A 17,727-nucleotide genomic window follows, 5' to 3' on the forward strand; every position below is an offset into this window, starting at 1 on the left:
AGTTAATTTGTAGATCTATGTAGTAAATCTACTTAAAGAAACTGAAAAACTGAATTTATATACAGTCAATTCGCCCTGAGTCCCGTCTTTAAGGCAGCTGTAGATCTCTTGTCTGACAGTTTGCGCGGAAGCAAAAAATGACTGATGTTTACACCCGGACGACTTTTGATAGAGCACGCCGGCAAGACCTGAAAACACGGCTCGACCATGCACGCCGTGACAGCAGCTGCAGCAAAAAAATCCTGGCATTAGACAGCTGTAAGTGATAAAGTATTGACACGTTTAGCAGTGACAATGGAGGAAGCGTCAGACATAGCAGACATATGTAAGAAACCTCCTCAGAACTGGATCCTGCAGCATCCAGTGGTGAGTGTTACGGGGTCTGTTTGTGGTTGTCAGTTACGTGCTAAAACCTGTGAGCGACCAGCGTGTCTTCTTGTCTCAGTACCAGCAGATGAAGGACCTGGAGGTCGGGGACAGCGCGCAGGTGCATGCAGCCTTTCTCGTGTACATGGATCTGACTGAGGGTGAGTCCTGCTCTTTAACCTGGACAAAGAACGCGTGTCTTGCAGAGAGTGTAAGAAGAGAGGCAGATGAAGTGATGCACCCATCATGCCTAGTGTCCACTGTACAAGCCTGTGGGGGCAGTGCTGTGATCTGGGGTTGCTGCAGTTGGTCAGGTCTAGGTTCAGCAACATTATGTGTCCAAAGAATGAGGTCAGCTGACTACCTGAATATACTGAATGACCAGGTTATTCCATCAATGGATTTTTTCTTCCGTGATGGCACGGGCACATTCCAAGATGACAATGCCAGGATTTATCAGATTCGTTCAGGGAGCATGAGACATAATTTTCACACATGGATTGGCCACCAGAGTCCAGACCTTAACCCCATTGAGAATCTTTGGGATGTGCTGGAGAAGGCTTTGTGCAGTGGTCAGACTCTCCCATCATCAATACAAGATCTTGGTGAAAAATGAATACACACTGGATGGAAATAAATCTGGAGGCATTGCAGAAGCTTGACAAACGCGGTCCAACGAAATGTTAGACAGTGGTCAAAAGCTGACCATCGAAATTAAATATTATGTGTAATTTATTTGTGTTCGTAGAATGTAAACATTACTTAATTATTACAATTAATTGATATTCAAGGTTGGTCCAAGGTTGTCTCAGTGATGTTACATGTTGTCCACGTTATTTTGCTGTATAAGACACAGAGGAGACATTAAAGTTTACCGAACTGTATACATTTTTTTTGACAAATTAGACATGTTGTTGACACAATTTACACAATGTTACACAAAGTATTTGCGCCCCTCCTGATTTTCTGCATTTCTGCACAAAACTGACTCAACACAGCAGCGGATTTTCACACAAGTCCTGACAGTTGACAAAGGTAACCCAGTCAAACGAATTAGATTGAAATCTTATACTTGAGTATTTGTTTATTCGAGAAGATTAATCATTTGTACATGTCTGTGAAGTGCAGGATTAAGTGAACTTGTGTTTTCAGTATCTGCTCTCACCCCCTAGTGCAACAACTAAATGTTTTCGGTAACTGCTTATCAGTTGTCTACGGTGGCTTGGAGGGAGTTCTGAGATGTTGGTTCCTCACATGAACTGTTTGCTTCAGGTCCTTCTACTACAAGGATTAAGGTCAGGACTTTGACTTGGCCATTCAGAAACATTCATTTTGTTTTTCTTCATTCATTCTTTTGTAGAACAACTTGTGTGCTTGCTCTCTTTTTGGAGAACAGTGGCTTTGTCCTTGCCGCTCTGCCATGCAGTGTATAATGTTTCATTTATGCAACTGCGTTCTCTCTGTCTACTCTCAGGATCTCTGCTGATCTTTGGAGTCATTTTCATGCAGAAATGTAGAAATTTATGGACGATTCAAAAACTTTTAAGCAGCATTGTATACATCTTATTTAACGCTGATCTTAAGATTTGTGTTTGGTGGGTGCACTACACATGTAGGAAAAAACAACCCATTGGCTATGCATAGGCTAATGTCGGCTTCCTCTCTCACACCGTCTTCTTCTCTGCAGTGCGTCGGTGGAAAGAGGTGTCCTGTGTCAAGAGTCCTGAACTGCAGCTTGTTTTACTGGAAGTGAGGGAGAAGGAAGGTGCGCCCGTTCAGACCGTCCTTCCCCTTCCCTCGCACCAATCTCTGAGCCACGGAAGGTGACAGGACACTTCAGAAGCTAACATACTTTTTCCCCTTTCACTGAATTCCCCCCAAACTTAAAGCTTCCTCCTCCTCTTTGCCGTGCAGCATACGACATGTGCTGGACAGAGGCTTCCCTATGCTGCTGTGTGCGGTGGCATCTGACTCCACGCTGGTCTACCAGAGAATTACCGACGGGCTGGTGACACCGGACCCTCCTGTCGGGCCGTTCCAGGACGTGGGACGCCGGAAGCACCGGAAGAGACGGCAGCAGCAGTGAGCAGCAGATTGAGAAGACGAGAGCTGAAATGAGCTTTGCTTCCAGCTTTCACTGCGGAGCAGGAACACGGGGACATGTTTCTGTGGCGGCCTCTCGGACGCTGCTGTAGTGACTTCAAGGTTTGCGGGAGGAGACGTTGTGACATCCACGGGTGGCAACGTTCATGTGTGACTCATATACTTTGGATATACGGACCACATCGCTTTTATACAAGAGGAGATGAGGGGACTGGTGCCTGTGTCTTCACGGGAAGGTTTATCACATGTTGTCTCACCGCTCCTCTGCTTCAGCCACTTAATGACTCTGACTGAAAGTTTGGAATATGTGTGACATAAATGTGGTAGTAACAACCTAGAGGTGCCACCAAACTTAAACAGAATGCACAAGACAATACCGTCACTGTCGAGGCTAATGTACGCCGCTCCTCCATGTGATTGTCAATGATATTAAGTGGCTTTATTGACTTCTTAGTACCATATTAAATATGTAAATGCCAAGTGATTGACTGATTCCATCATTTACCAATGCAGTAGTGTAGTAGAATACTATGATCCATGCTAGTGTGTCATTCAGGCTGTAGTTTCTCCATTTAGAGTAGTTCATCTTTCCAGTGCAGTAACAAAGTAATATTGCATTATAGAAAGTAATCACAACGGTCTTGCCATTTCTTTAGAGACTGCACAATAGTGAAAGCTGTGGGGATATATTACTCAAAACACTTTTTATTTTCCTAAAAAAACAAAAATCTGACATAGAAACTGAACACAATGATATAACACTGGTGAACAAATGATATAATCAGACTTATATGTGACGTAGCGGTGTCCACCTTTATAGGGTTACATGGGGCAGGTACTGAAGCAGGGACCGGCATCAGTAACCCCGGCGTGTGAGTGCATGTGTGTCTTCTCAAAAGTGTTATCAGTGTCTTAATGAGAGGAGGGACTTGACTACATGAGACAATGATTACAACACTTCAACCCTGAGCCTTATTCAACATAAATACTCTACATCGTAACAGAAACAGACATGGATGGACGAGCACAACGTACTGGCCGACGCACTGTAGAAAAGAGGTTCATACTGTGTCTTGGAATGCAGGAAGTTTCCGGCCCGTTGACTTGTCAGGGAGGCATCCAAGGACGAAAGGATTCAAAAACGACGCAAAGACGTTATTTTCATCATGAGTCAGTGTCCACAGAGCACTGGTGGCTTCAGCTGTAAGAAATCTATACTGACAGCAGTCATCATGTTTCAGGTATTATAAGTCTCAGCGACAGCCATGTACTATACTAACCTTTCAGGAGTCATCCCAGCTGGGAAAGAAAAGGGTTAGATCCCGAGATCTCCGACCTCAGCAATGGCTTCATTAAGGAAGTAAACCTAAATCTTCTCTCCCTTTGGGGAACCATGAATTAAATTTTGGTTGTAGTCTTTGTCGGAGTTGATCAGACGAGCAGGTTGTGAGCAGGAGGGGAAAAAGGTGCTTTTTGAAGCCAGCAATCCATTCTTCTCAGGTGTGTACGTACATGGGACAGTCAAAACAAGCTGGAGTCGTCCGGGACATAGTGTCACATTCTGCGCTCTGTCCATAACGTTGGGAATGACGGATACAGGACCAGAGGGCTATGTCATATCCTCCTCCTCTGAGCAGTAGTCCCGGCCCTGCATACAGATGTCGAAGGATTAGCCCAACGTCGCCAGTTTCCAGTAATTAAATACATCATAAAAAGGTGAAGGTAATCAAAATGACTAACAGTAAATAGAATAAACCGTGTTCCTCAATCTTAAATGCATAAAACAAAACAATCCATTGCCTACTTTGTTATGATAACACAGTGTGATCACCATACTGTAACTGGATGTAGATAAGGGGTCATAGTGAACTGCAGCACCACAGTACAAAGAAAAAGAAAAAAGCATCAAACGTCTAAAACTAATTTTAGAAATTGTTTTATACAATTAGTAGTTAGTATATATGTGTGTATGTATATATATATATATATATATATATATATATATATATATAAGCTTAGAATTGTTAAAGTGACATTTTGACAACATTATCCCATTCTACTAAAAGTAATTTTAATGGTACATTTGGGTTTGTAATAGGATGAAGGACACATCCATCATTCTCAGTCTAAAAGCGCCTAAAAGCTTCCTCTGGCACTAGTTAGACCAATGTGGTTTAACTCTACCACATTGATCAACTGTGATCGCCTGCAAGGATTGACAGCAAGGGATCAGACAAAGAAGAGTAAACCATGCACTGGCTTTTAGTGGCTGGGGAAATTTTTGGCTGTGGGACAAATGCTGAGCTGGTCTATTTCCTGTTGAAGTTTTGTTTTGCAGTTAATGTTAAAGCCAACCGTGGTGTAGAAGTGAACTGCACTCTGGGGGATTAACTAAAGGACATTCAGTAACACTTTAGACTTTATATAACAATGTGACATTGTGTCTGATAAGTGAAGCCATTAGTGGCTTTACATGCAATACCACTGACGGTCACTAGGGGCTTGCTCCAGACAACCCAAACTGAAATATCAAATTTGTTAATGAAATACTCAATCAATGATTTCTTTCCACAACAATTTCTTTCCACCAGCCAAATTCACCTCTTCTGTACTTCTGTGTACTCTTTTTTTTTTTTTTTAAATAATAATTTCACCCTTAACATATTAGGTCTCAAACTGAGGTATGTTTGGGTCGTGTCTGAAGTGATTGACAAGTCGTCATTTTTTCCGGGTTCTAAGTCAGATCCACCCCTCGCTCTGCCCCAGCTCCTCTCTCTCATCCAAATATGGTAATTTCTGGCTCATTTGCAATAGGCACATTTCAAACTTGAGGCTTCAAAAAAAGGCATTCCACAAACCAAGGAGTGATGTCCCCATCTATAAAATACAGTACATTAATCCCACTAAATGTCAATAGTGAAGTAATGAAGATTTATTTTACATAGTTGTCCTAGAAGTAGAGATCTTCTTCCTGGACTAATTTCACAGAAACAACACGTACACAGGAGCCATTGTGAAAGAGGGCATTGGAGTATGGTGCTTAATGCAAATTTAAACTGCTCATTGCTTTTTTATGTGTGCACACACACTCACACACAGGCAGGCCTTATGATGTGTGTAACTGAAAACAAGAAATTTTCCATCTGAGCCACTGAAAGGCATTCTGGGAACAATATGAAACTGCAGACAGACCCAGAAGCAGACGCGATAACATCAGTGTTGGGACTATTTTTAGCCGTGGATTAATACACATTTGGGGCTCTGATGAGTATTTCCGGCAGCAGGATGGTGTCGGTGGGATTGTCTCAAAATAAACCGCAGTGCCTGGGAAACAGTGTGACTCATTGCTGTATTATTATTTTTTTTTAATAGTTTTTTTGAGCTCCGTGGCACAGACTCATAAGATATTTCGGGCATTGGCTGCTCAGGCAACGCTTGTTAGTGAGAATATTACTTTAAATAACCACACTGGTGGAATTAACTAGACACGACAGACATCATTATGTCATCTGTTGTGTCCCCCTGAGATAGGATTTGAGACAGGATTATCCTCCACTATGTCATTTAGCATTTTCTTTTAGTTTTGTTTTATTTTGTAAACCACTAAGTTTATGCTGAAGTGATGGTTGGTCCTTCTCTACCTTTTCAATTTTCTCATCCAGCATCCTGAAGAATTCTTGTTGACTCTCTGAGGAGTGGATGCTCCTGCAAGGAAGACAAAGCAACCGGTTAGAGACTAACAGCTTAACCTGGGACTAAACACTGAAAATAGATGTTAATATACTGTAATATAGAAAAACCAACAACACCATGACTTGGCTATACTTACAGAATCTTTCCATTCCCGTTTGATCCTGTTTCATCTGTGTGCTGACCTTTACCAAGGAGAGCGCTTTTCTCCTAACACACACACACACACACACAAGTAAATGAATATAAATAGTTGTCTAAAGTAGCATGAATCACACACATGTAAATAGGTGTTGCTAGAGCTCCTGGATAACACGTCATGATAATGATCAGTTAAATGAAAAATTCTTTAAGGTGGCGATCTCAAAGATTCTCATATTAATAAACTCGCCCAAAATCACAAGCTGTGCACTTAGTCACACATGATCCATCATGGGTAATCACCCTTCTGCCAGAGAACTGACTGACAATGTCAAAGGTGACGCTGGTCATGTTTACATGGACAATACCCATTTCTACTGAAATTACTCTGACTAGAGATTTAAACGTCACGCTTCATCTGGATGCCAAACAATCTGATCTGAAAAGATACGTGTGTTTCAATAAAAATAAAGAAGTTTTCTGCTGACTGCTGAGCATCGAATCTACCTGAAATATCACGGATGAATAAGAAGTAGATTTTTTTTCCCGACTTTGAAGGTAACACTGAAGAAGTATTCATTCTAACCAGAGCGAACGAACCAGATCAATAATTTACATGTTTATTACGGTACTGTCTGTGAAGGTTCTCACTCATCCAGGTCATGGTATATCCAAAAAGGTTAAAGAAAGGCAACTGGACTTGTAGAGTTTCTTTTGCCACTCATCCAAGCAGCTTCTTCAGCTCTAAGGGACAGGTGGGGACTTGAGGTTTAAATAGGAACATTTGGTGCTACTATTTTCCTATTCATCCATTTACAAAAAGGATAACGCTACCCCTCTCAGTCTGATTGAAAATTCCTTCCTGTGGGACCGGATTGGATCAGTCTGTTCCGATTGAAGTGCTGTTATTGTGATTATTAACAGAATACTTGTGTCCATGTAAACATAGCTGTCTGGCTCTCTAGGAACGAACGCACCTGCAATCACCACTTATTGCCACAGGTGGCGCCAAAGAGAGCAACGATGAAATCTTTGAGATTCCCACCTTCAAAAGAAGTTATTAGAAAATATTTGATAAATTTATAACAGCCTTTTAGTACATGAAATGAAGTACTACTTTATCACAAATCACTTCATTTCATGTAATAAAATGCTGGTATAAATATAAACTTCTAGCATCTAGCATTATTATGTTACAGTTGTTCAATATGCAAAGAGATCTGATCCAATGCATCTGAATCTGATGTTCATGTCATGACTTCTTTCACATACAAACACATAAGTAAACCTCATTAAAGACGATGAAATGCCACATTATAAACCAAAAATATAGTGGATTCACGCACTGTGCTGTCCTGGCCGTCCACTCCTGCCTCTTCTCCACCGATGTACTTGACTTTCTCCACTCCTTTCATCTTGTACTCATCTGTGACAGAGTGGGAGACAGAGAGGCAGAGAGGAGCACGTCTCCTCTTATTAATACACGACAGGAGCGGCAGGCACGCAGAGGGCGACCCACTCACAGCCACTGAGATCAGCCCAGCTCTCTGAGGTTAATAGTTCTCACCGTTTGGTACTCGGCAAAGTAATTATGTGCTTGAATTCTCACGCTCCAGACTAAATCCTCGCCTAACAATGCTTGGCAAGCTGCGAACACATGAGCTGTCAGCCTCATTTTCCTCTTCTCTCTGCCTCTCTCCCACATGGATGACCCCCCCACCCTCATCTATCCATCTCCCATGCATTTTAAAAGGAGGAAATAAAAACACAAATACGATGCACGGGCCATTACAACAGATGAGATTAAAACAGTGGAAGATATTATGTTTCAGTTCATTTTTTATGTTTGGCAGTAATGATAATTAAGATACACGATAACCCACATTTGTGCTGTATTATTATTTTTTTTTTTTAAGGTTTTTGTTCATTCAGAAAAGTGGAAAATAAAAAGTGATCTCAGTGACTTTAACCGTGGCATGATCGGTCTGGTGTGAGTTTTTGTAAAATTGCTGTTTTAGCAGATGGGCAGCAACAGCAGAAGACCATGTGGGGGTCCACTCCCATCAGCCAAGAACAGAAATTTGGGGTTTAAGAGGCATCACTGAGAACAGGCTCCCTAAAGCCTTAACACATATCAATCCTGGTTTGGATGCCAAAGCCTATCTGAGTATTGTTGCTGACCCTCCATGCACCTTACTGCTCCATCTTTCAGTGGCTACTTCCTGCAGTGATGATGCGCAATATCACATCACGAAGCAAATGTCATCTTAAACTGCTTACATGAACATGAACCCTGAGTTCAGTGGACTTAAATGACCGCCCCACCCACCAGATCTGCATCCAGAGGGACAGTCTGGAAGATTTGCAGGAGGAGAGAGCAGCTGACAAGTGTGCAGAATATATCTGACGCAAATCTGGCAGCACGAAGGAGAATCGTAAAGCCGCGTTTCAAACATTTTCACAGAATTCACGACACCAAGGAATGCTTGTAGAGCAGAAGCCCGGTATTAGTAAGTGTCCACACCAAAGTGCTGGGTGGATATTTAAAGAGCTGCAACTGTTTTGAATCATTCAAAAATCTGCGGCAGTTCTGATTATTAGCTGCTTTTCAAGGGAAAATGCCAAACATTTAATGGTTCATCCGCCTATAGAGTGAGAATAAGCTGCCAAACATTTACCAAAGAGTTAGTGTATTCTCCAGTATTAAAATCATTTGTGCATTGCAGTCCGACTCATCACGCACACTTTTAATAAAGAACTAAATAAGATCAGATCGGAGTCTTCAAGGGCACACGCTACCACTTTTTCCAAATCTCTTTAAAAAAAATTCAAGGTTACACTGCATTTAAACACTATAAATTTAAATACTTGTTAAATAACCATTACTAAATGTGACCTAATCATTATACAATAATAATATAGTTAAACTGGCCACTCTAAATCAAAATTAAGCTCACTAGAACAGAGCAGTCTCCAAGCTAAAACAGTAAACAGACTGACCCGAGAGGAGGTCTCCGTTGCTGTAGGCTTTATTCTGGCCCTCCTCACCGTTGGGCACGGCAGACACCTGCTTAGCAGAGGTGCAGCCCATCTCCTTCTCCTCAACAGCTCTTCTCCTCAGCCCTGAGCATGACAGCAACACCTGGGGGCAGTTATCATAACTGGTTTGGTTACACAGTCAGAGAAGGGTAATGCATAGGTGTGGATTATATTCATCATAGCCAAAGGGACTAACCCCTTTGCATACGGAAATCCCCTGCACTCCCATCATGGGAATTACTATTTTCATAATCAATTAGTCATGAAACACCCCACCCTAGCGTTAAAACACACGGGCTTCTCATTCTGTTCCTGTAAAAGACAATAAAATAGATGGTGGAGCCTGGTTGTGAGTCACGGACACGCTGGTCTGGGAAACACCAATCACAACGTGCGCACGGCGGTGCCAGCTGCACCCCAACAATGAGGCCTTTCAGGATGTTAGGGTGCCATCGTGCCAAGCCGCCGGGTCGTTTTTATTAGTGAATGGGGGGTTTTCTGCTGCGCTCAGGGGATTAAAGCGGCTGCGCGCAAGTGTTCCCATCCCCAACGTTATTATATGTGGATATTAGAGCCTCAGCAATATGGCTAAAAACAACAGTGTCAGAGCAAATGACTACATGTTTTGCGTTAGGCTCTGGTAAATGCAGAGTGAATAATCTCCATATGGCATCCTAAACGCACAGCAGAGATCAACTGCAGAGTCTGTTAAAGACCCGTCCTCACTATTGACTTTCATTTGGGCATTTAAACAGATGAATGCTGCCGATGCATCCCGTAAACGCTGCATCACTGCAATTTAAAGCGACTGCGTGCATGAAAATAAAAGAAAGAAATGCATCACATGTAAAGCTGCACAATCTCACCCATCTTTTAACATAACAACATCGGGGCGATGGGCTAATGATGAAGGTATTTGTACAAATAATAACAAAAGATGAGAAAGAGCAGCCATTCCACGGACAGCAGGAGACGTCGATATCACACGGACGGAAGCAAATGGATAAACATTAAATCAGCGCTACAATGCCAGTGCAAAAAATACCTTTCAGGTGTGTCCATAGTTCAGGGATATTTCCTCTGGTTTTAGTTCAGAGAGGCTTTAGTCCAGACAGAGGAACCAACCAGACCGCATCTGCATCTCTCGGCTCAATAGAGGCATCTCAGCAGTGGAGACGCAGTCAGTCAGTCTGCCAGCTGTCTGGTCGGACTGCTGGAGCTCATGGTCTGCTCTCCTCTGTCAAAATGAAATACAAACAGCGCCTTCTGGTTACAAAATAAAGAAACGAATCAAACGCGAGTTTCTACAAAGGTATTATTTCAGAGAAAATTCCAAATAATTCGGTCCATTATAGGAGCACAACATACCTCGACGGAAAAATTACTACGGAGATGTATGTTGCCACTGGGACCTAATTCACCGGCGCACCGAACACTTCCGCGCAACGCATTCCTCTGCGTCATCGAAGTTGACCATAATTGACCACAATTCAAAGTTTTAGAAGTTCAGGCTTTCTGACTAAACCTGCAGCTGACAGCGGCCGGTCACTGACCTGCACCAGGATGATTTTACTGACTATGTTGGCCCGTGTAGCGGACGGACTTCCGCTCGCTGCGTCCATACAGGAGGATGAACAGGTATTAAGAATGCTAGCTCCGCCATGTAGTCCAACTCTACGCCAAACTCCATTCAGGATCTGCCATATTTAACAACTTTTGCATTTTGTGTGGTTTATTCTGCCAGATTAGCAGATAACGACTATAACTTAACATTTCAATGTAATGGCCAGTTACAATATTGTGTATTGTGTATGACATATACCCAATTATCTTACTGGAAAATAAGTTGTTCGATTAAAATAACAGATTCAAAGATGCGCTAAATATAAAACCATAGTTTGGTTTGGATGTCAAAAATGCAATCTATTATTTGGGGAAAAAAATGCCTCCGAAGAAACTCGCAGATTGAGAGTGGTCTGATGAACATAAAATGTTGGAGACCTCTCAGTAGGTTCATAGGGAAAGGTTCATTTAGCTGGCATGGTTGGCAAGGGAGTGATCTAGGCGTGAATACATATAATGATATGTACATATGATGAAAACATAACAGGAGTTGGCCGACCAGTTTAACTTGAAGGGGAAGGGAGAATTAAAGTAGCAGGAGAGGGAGTGTGCTCAAACAGGAAATTGTGGAGTCTAATACGACACGAAAGCTCCTTGATTTACCAAACAACACACAGAGAGTCTTGAGTTCTATTACAAGTGAGATAATTAAAGCTTCATTTGGCAAAAGGACTTAAAACATGATGCCTGAGAGGATATACACTGATCAGCCACAACATTAAAATCACTGACAGGAGAAGTGAATAACATTGGCCATCTTGTGACAATTCAAAGTTTTGCTGGGAAACTTTTGGACCTGGCATTCATTCTGGTCTGGTCTAGGTGTACCACCCACCTAGACCAGACCAGACACCCCCACCCCATAGCAATGACACTCCTTGATGGCAGCAGCCATCCCCAGCAGGATGCAGCCTGACACAGACACACACATGAAAACGGTTCAGGAACAACTAAAAAAAAAAACATGAAGAACATCACAAGGTGTTGACCTGGCCTCCAAATTCACTAGATCCCAAACTGATCAAGTATCTGTGGGATGATCCACAGAGGCCCCTCCCCTCAACCTATAGGACCCAAAGACTCCCACTAACAACATCTGTTACCAGACACAACAGGACACCCCTACAAGGCCCATGTCCATTCTCTGATGAGTCACAACTGTAAATTGGGATTTAAGGAAGTATGGGATCATTTCTTCTTGTACACAATGCTTGAAAGGTTGTAAGAGAATCCAGGATGAGACGCTATATTTATCTGAAAATGGTACAAAGTAAATATATCAGATATTGAAATTGAAACTTTGTATTATAACAGGTGCATCGCCTTTTCTTTTAGTACAAAGTATTTGGGAACTGAAGTGGACAATCGCTGTAGTTTTAAAAGCAAAGTGTTTTCTTATTCTTGCTTGATAAAGTATTTAAACTGCTCAAGAACTGCTCGGTATCTTTTGTTTCATAAATGTTTCAATGGGGCGACAGGTCTGGATTGCGGGAAGACCAGTTTGATTCTTTTACTGTGGTTTTATGAATTAAACTGAAGTATATGTCGCTTGTCTTTGTCAGTCAGGAAGAGATCTCCAGCAGTACCAGAGTCAGGCCAAGCAGCTGTGCCGTAAACTGAACGCTCAGAGTCCAGACCGCTGCACCCTGGAGGCCGGGGACATGAACTTTCAGTAAGATGACACTCGTGCTGCTGTTCATTTCTTAAAGACAAAACCTAAAACAGAACCTAACATGTAAACTTGTTCAGCTAAGGTGAGGTTTGATTTGATGCATGCAATACCAAGCATCAAATTCATTATAAATAATCTTTTCTTTTTCCACAGCTATTTAATAGCCCAGGGTGTATGCTACCTGGCCCTATGTGAGGTTTCTTTTCCCAAAAAGATGGCGTTTGCGTACCTTGAAGACCTCCACAGTGAGTTCTATGACCAGTATGGAAGAAGAGTACCCACAGTAACGAGGCCGTACTATTTCATTGAGTTCGGTAAGACTGATGCTGTTCTTTTTGTGGTACACTGAGGAAACATTTTAAAGTTCCCTGTACACTGATTAGTCATTAAATTGCCAGATACAGCATAGACCCCCTTTGTGTCCCCAGAACTACTATGGTGACTTGCATCTGAACTTTTCGTGTGCTAATCTCTAATTAGCTAATGCTAACGTGGTGAGATGCTAATGTAACTGGTCAAATTATGTGACACACTGGTTAAAACCACCCATGATGAATTTTGGAGCATCTGGGGACATCAGTTCAAGCTTATTCAAAATGTTGTTGATGTGAATATATCTTGCAGGCCACGGTTTACCTTCTCCTAGCTAGAGTCCTATGGGCAGGGACCTCTCTAAATCGGGACTGTTCCATTGAATGAGGCGGATGCTCAATCATATTTGGATCCGTGGAGTTTGGAGGTCTTTGTGGTGTTCCTCAAGTCGTTCCTAAGCAGTTTTTGTTGTGGGGCCAAGTGCATTGTCCTGCTGGGGGTTGGTTGCTTGGTCCTTGGTCTTAAACAAATTTGTTTGTATAAAACATAATAATGTCAAAGAAGCATCTACATGAATAGCAGGACCAAATGTTGCCCAGCAGAACATTGCACTGTAACAACAAGAAGATCAGTGTTGTTAGCCCTACATGTCAGGCTAACTGGTTAGTGCTGCAAACACAAAAAACTTGACTGTATTACATGTATTGTTCCAGACACATACATCCAGAAGACAAAGAAGTCGTATGTTGACAGCAGGGCCCGGAGGAACTTTGGGAGCATTAACACAGAGCTACAGGATGTGCAGAGAATCATGGTGGCAAATATCGAGGAAGTTCTGCAAAGAGGAGAAGCTCTTTCTGGTAAGTATAGTCAGCCCTGGCTAGCATACCTGCTCAACACACAATACCAAGAACTCTTGGTAATGCAGTATGTAATGCTGTCCGGTACATATTGCCATGGTAACTGCCATGTTTGTGTTAAATTAACAGTTTGTGGTGGTATCTTGACAGCATCGTATCGTTATTCATCTCAGTATCTGTACTTTTTTCCTCAGCCCTCGACACAAAAGCCATCAACCTGTCCACCCAGTCTAAAAAGTACCGCAGCGACGCCAAGTACCTCAACACCCGCTCCACCTATGCTAAGGTGGCCGCTGTGTCCGTGTTCTTCATCACACTCATTGTCTACGTACGATTCTGGTGGCTCTAATGGACACTAAGACGAGGACTTGAACAAAAAGCAAAAAGATGCCGCTTCTCTTTAACTAATCCAGTTACATTTCTGTTGCATACCAGGGTGCCTTGAAGGAGTCTTATACTCTAAATGTTCAAGTTAGGACATTCTTTCTGTGCTTTATTCAGTATGAACTGAGCCTATAATGGAACTTTTCTACATGTGGAAGCAAATGTTTTACAGTGAGTTCATGTTACTGTTTACTGGAAAATTTAAGAGCAGGTCACTGACTTAATTCCGTTTACACACTGATATTAGGGCTTGGTTCAGAGTTGTAAGTCTTAATACTGTGATAAAAAGAATGTTTATTGTTTACATAGTTGACACAATTGTAAGAAAGTCTTAAGGAAACGATTAAATATTTATGAAATTCTCAGTTTCTGCTTTAAAGCTCCGACTGTTCTTCTCTTTATAGTACATGGACACTAAAGGTCTGTTCAGACATGGCTTTAAGATCCGATTGGGGAAATCTGATCTTAATGCCAGGTCTATACAGACCCTTACACATACACACTAAACCAAACAGCTTGTGTTCATATGAGTTCAGAGCAAGCAACAATGAGAAAAGCTGCACAGCTATACAACTGGTGACAGCCAATTAGTGGCTCTGCTGGAGAAATGAAGAGGAAGCAACCAGACTCAGACCGGTGGCCTCCACAATCACACACTTATTCAACATGCCCACCATTTAGAACTCCTGTCTTAACATACTGGGTCACCTGCCAGATGATCAGACTTCAGTAGCAACAAAGACAGCGCCAAAAGAAAGTTTGTTCACCGACACTGAGGCCCTTGTGTTGCTGCTGAAATAGGTTTGGGTTGTTGAGGAGGTGAGATCATCTATTATTTTCCACAGTGTCTTTTTGAGTTATTTGAGGAACAGTTAAAAGAGCAGAGTTCATGTCTTCCAGGGTTGTGGATGAACGTTGGGGGGGAAAAAATAGACTTAAGCCACCAGGTCAAAGTCGTCCCTCTGCAAAAGAAACACAGCAGTCATTTACATAACATCAGAATTATTCTCTAGCTTACCAGTTTATGATCTAAATGTTCAAAAAGAATGAGGAAGAAGTACAGGGACAAATGAAAAGAAAAAAATAAAACTAAACAAAAACAAAAAACAGGAGAGCTATTTACATGCAGAATAATATTAACATATATATCCACAGAAATTAATTTGAAAGTAAAATATAAGCCTTAAAATTACTTCCACGTTTGTATTTATATCTTTACACTTGATATACTTGTTAAAAACAGATTTATCTCATTTTTATGGCATTCCTGTGACTCACTCAACAGAGTGAAAAGTGACCCACCTCATCATTATAATTCATGACGTGAAGCTTGATCTTCGAGGAGTCCACCCACGTGACAAAATCTTCCATATTTCTATTAAAAAAAAAAAAGGTGTAATAATATGTGTGAAGAAGTGGTCCTTGCTGTTTTACGTGTTCCTAAATAAAAAAAAAATGCGAGAAGACAAAACAACATGTCTATACCAACCTTGTGACTAGAAACGCTGGGTCTGTCACGATGTCTGGACCAACACGAACATCTGTTAACCGAGTCAAGGACAACACCGCAAAACACTTTCTATCGTTGGATGTAGACGAATCTAATGAGTCTCAAAGTAAATTAAGTGAATTAAACAACGGCACAGATCAAATCTGTCAGTACTGAAGGATACGCCCTTGTTCAATGAAGGTGATGGCTGTCTTCAGGTTCTGAGCCATATGAAGGCTCAGCATGATGCTGGGCAGCCGCCTCCTGCGGGAGTCACACAGACGTCAGGGAAATGGACAGCCTGGTGATGAACTGTTGCATCCAGTTTGAGTTTAAAAAGGACTTACCTGCAGAACGAAGACGCTGTGACTTTCTCTGTGAGGGACAGATTCTGTTTGGTGGGGATGAGACCGATGCTGTACCTTATGAGAAGAAACAAATGTATGAGATCAGTGAAAATTTAAATGGGCTTGCAAATTTACATAGAGGATAACACTGCATATTGACGACTTGGGAAAATATTTAATGAACTGTTATTTTCATGTAAATTGTCAATTGCACATATAGCAGCATTTGGTACGCTGTGTTCACTGAGAAACACTCGCCTGGAAAACGCCCTGATTACTGATCAGTCTCACTCACGTTGGACCAGAGCAAAAACACTTCAATCACGTGTCGGTTCATCTTTGTATCGCAGTAAAAAATAAGTAACTTTTTCATTACGCTTTTCCATCTGCACTGATTTTCTTTGTAGTGTTTCTCATTTTACTCAGAGGTAAAATTGCTGAGCTTTGCTGCATACTACATAAAATACACTCACTTAACAATTCCTTTGGTACACCAGTGAAAACAATTGCATTCTTATGTAACAGTCCTGCACTAAATCATAGCTTCTTTATGGCATAGCTATGGTATGCAGCATTTGTTTCAAATAATTGAGAGCGCTGTTGACTCGGCTGCGTTTTCACCATCCTCAAAAACGATCTTACACTTGAACTACCACCTTTCTTAAGCTGTTTTGGCAAATGCAGGCTACAACATAGGCACATACGTCTATGTACGTCTGTATAGTTTTGAAGGAATCGGTTGTGTGAGAACATGATCGATGGCGGTGTTTTAATTGTGCAAGAGGTTTGTGGCGTTTTGACCAAGCAGTTACCTCTTTTCAGAGTTTGGAGAAATAATAATAAAGACGTTTGAAGGTTTTTTTTTTGTCAACATATGAAACTCACAGCTTTTCTAGTAGCTGATGTGTGCTCTGAGCTCTGAAGCCGTCTTTCTCGTCCAGGTCTCTGATTTTCTGGGCCAGATCTCTGATGTTACGACTCAGCTTGTTGTACCTGAGACATCAGAAGAAAATTAAAAAACAGTACTATTAACACTATATCAAATGTTTTTCTGTCGGCATCATTATCATCATCATGGTCTGGATCATCCTTAAATTAGTGGAATCTGGCAAAAACAAGCACCACAGTGGATTTGCTTTACACTCACTGTGCTTATTTAAGGGCTGGTTCATCCAAATAATCACAACTTCCTGTTAACAGGTCTGAAGCGACAGCCTTTGCGCTCAGCTAGCTTTAATGTCTTACGTACAGTAGCTAACAATTATTTTATGTCTAAATGATTTAAGCTAAAAGCTCAAACAAAGCAGCATGGACACGTTGAGTGATGGCAGACAGCGGTGGCCTCATAGATGATGTGACTCACTTGGTGTAGTCTTCCCTCTTCTCGATGTGAAACCTCCGCAACACTTTCACCTCGTGCAGGTTATTGTCCACCTCCCAGTTGATGAAGTCCACCTTCTTCAACAACTTCTGCTCGTGGTACTTTAATTTACGAACCATTTTCACCGTTTATTACTGGCTTATTTACAAGGAGGACTCTTTCCCATGCAGACTACACGAAACAGGAAACACGTGTGCGTCTTCTTCTTCGGTGACAATTAAGCATGAAGTGTCGTGTAACAGCGGGCAACAGCGCCATCTATTGGGATCTCACTAACGTGTACTTCTTAAAATATTAAATTTATTTCCCCCTCAAATATT

At 41.7% G+C, this 17,727-nt stretch overlaps 4 protein-coding genes across 4 annotated transcripts; 2 read left to right on the top strand and 2 right to left on the bottom strand.

Moving 5' to 3' along the window:
- Nucleotides 1–109: 109 nt before the first annotated feature.
- On the top strand, nt 110–2,452 carry tsen15 (TSEN15 tRNA splicing endonuclease subunit; the record flags this gene model as incomplete). Its single annotated transcript, XM_084546159.1, has 4 exons — nt 110–366; nt 446–527; nt 2,054–2,189; nt 2,281–2,452. Exons 1-4 carry the CDS (start codon nt 295–297, stop codon nt 2,450–2,452), a joined length of 462 nt encoding a protein of 153 aa, XP_084402285.1. The 5' UTR covers nt 110–294.
- A 1,527-nt stretch (nt 2,453–3,979) lies between these two features.
- LOC311489203 (uncharacterized protein C1orf21 homolog) lies at nt 3,980–10,765 on the bottom strand. Its single transcript, XM_084546160.1, has 7 exons — nt 10,708–10,765; nt 10,385–10,576; nt 9,301–9,442; nt 7,647–7,726; nt 6,299–6,369; nt 6,111–6,174; nt 3,980–4,117 (listed from the first exon to the last, which is right to left on the bottom strand). Exons 3-7 carry the CDS (start codon nt 9,389–9,391, stop codon nt 4,079–4,081), a joined length of 345 nt encoding a protein of 114 aa, XP_084402286.1. The 5' UTR covers nt 9,392–9,442; nt 10,385–10,576; nt 10,708–10,765; the 3' UTR covers nt 3,980–4,078.
- A 10-nt stretch (nt 10,766–10,775) lies between these two features.
- sec22ba (SEC22 homolog B, vesicle trafficking protein a) lies at nt 10,776–14,555 on the top strand. The gene is made up of 5 exons (XM_084546157.1): nt 10,776–10,977; nt 12,525–12,634; nt 12,788–12,948; nt 13,660–13,806; nt 14,001–14,555. Exons 1-5 carry the CDS (start codon nt 10,903–10,905, stop codon nt 14,153–14,155), a joined length of 648 nt encoding a protein of 215 aa, XP_084402283.1. The 5' UTR covers nt 10,776–10,902; the 3' UTR covers nt 14,156–14,555.
- Nucleotides 14,465–17,611, bottom strand: imp3 (IMP U3 small nucleolar ribonucleoprotein 3). The gene is made up of 7 exons (XM_084546158.1): nt 17,390–17,611; nt 16,912–17,019; nt 16,027–16,101; nt 15,864–15,943; nt 15,680–15,731; nt 15,493–15,565; nt 14,465–15,152 (listed from the first exon to the last, which is right to left on the bottom strand). Exons 1-7 carry the CDS (start codon nt 17,524–17,526, stop codon nt 15,126–15,128), a joined length of 552 nt encoding a protein of 183 aa, XP_084402284.1. The 5' UTR covers nt 17,527–17,611; the 3' UTR covers nt 14,465–15,125.
- Between the last annotated feature and the right edge of the window lie 116 nt (nt 17,612–17,727).

The sequence above is a fragment of the Chelon labrosus genome (assembly GCF_963514085.1).
Source record: "Chelon labrosus genome assembly, chromosome: 6".
Classification (NCBI taxonomy): Eukaryota; Metazoa; Chordata; class Actinopteri; order Mugiliformes; family Mugilidae; genus Chelon; species Chelon labrosus.

Coding starts and splice junctions, on each gene's coding strand:
- LOC311489203 (XM_084546160.1), bottom strand. CDS start 9,391: ATGGGCTGCACCTCTGCTAAGCAGGTGTCTGCCGTGCCCAACGGTGAG. Junction 6,370..7,646: donor TGGACGGCCAGGACAGCACA/GTGCGTGAATCC, acceptor TGTGTGTGTTAG/GAGAAAAGCGCTCTCCTTGG. Junction 6,175..6,298: donor AACGGGAATGGAAAGATTCT/GTAAGTATAGCC, acceptor TCTTCCTTGCAG/GAGCATCCACTCCTCAGAGA.
- sec22ba (XM_084546157.1), top strand. CDS start 10,903: ATGATTTTACTGACTATGTTGGCCCGTGTAGCGGACGGACTTCCGCTC. Junction 12,635..12,787: donor GCCGGGGACATGAACTTTCA/GTAAGATGACAC, acceptor CTTTTTCCACAG/CTATTTAATAGCCCAGGGTG. Junction 13,807..14,000: donor AAGAGGAGAAGCTCTTTCTG/GTAAGTATAGTC, acceptor TTTTTTCCTCAG/CCCTCGACACAAAAGCCATC.
- imp3 (XM_084546158.1), bottom strand. CDS start 17,526: ATGGTTCGTAAATTAAAGTACCACGAGCAGAAGTTGTTGAAGAAGGTG. Junction 15,732..15,863: donor CACCTTCATTGAACAAGGGC/GTATCCTTCAGT, acceptor CTCGGTTAACAG/ATGTTCGTGTTGGTCCAGAC. Junction 15,566..15,679: donor CCAGCGTTTCTAGTCACAAG/GTTGGTATAGAC, acceptor TTTTTTTAATAG/AAATATGGAAGATTTTGTCA.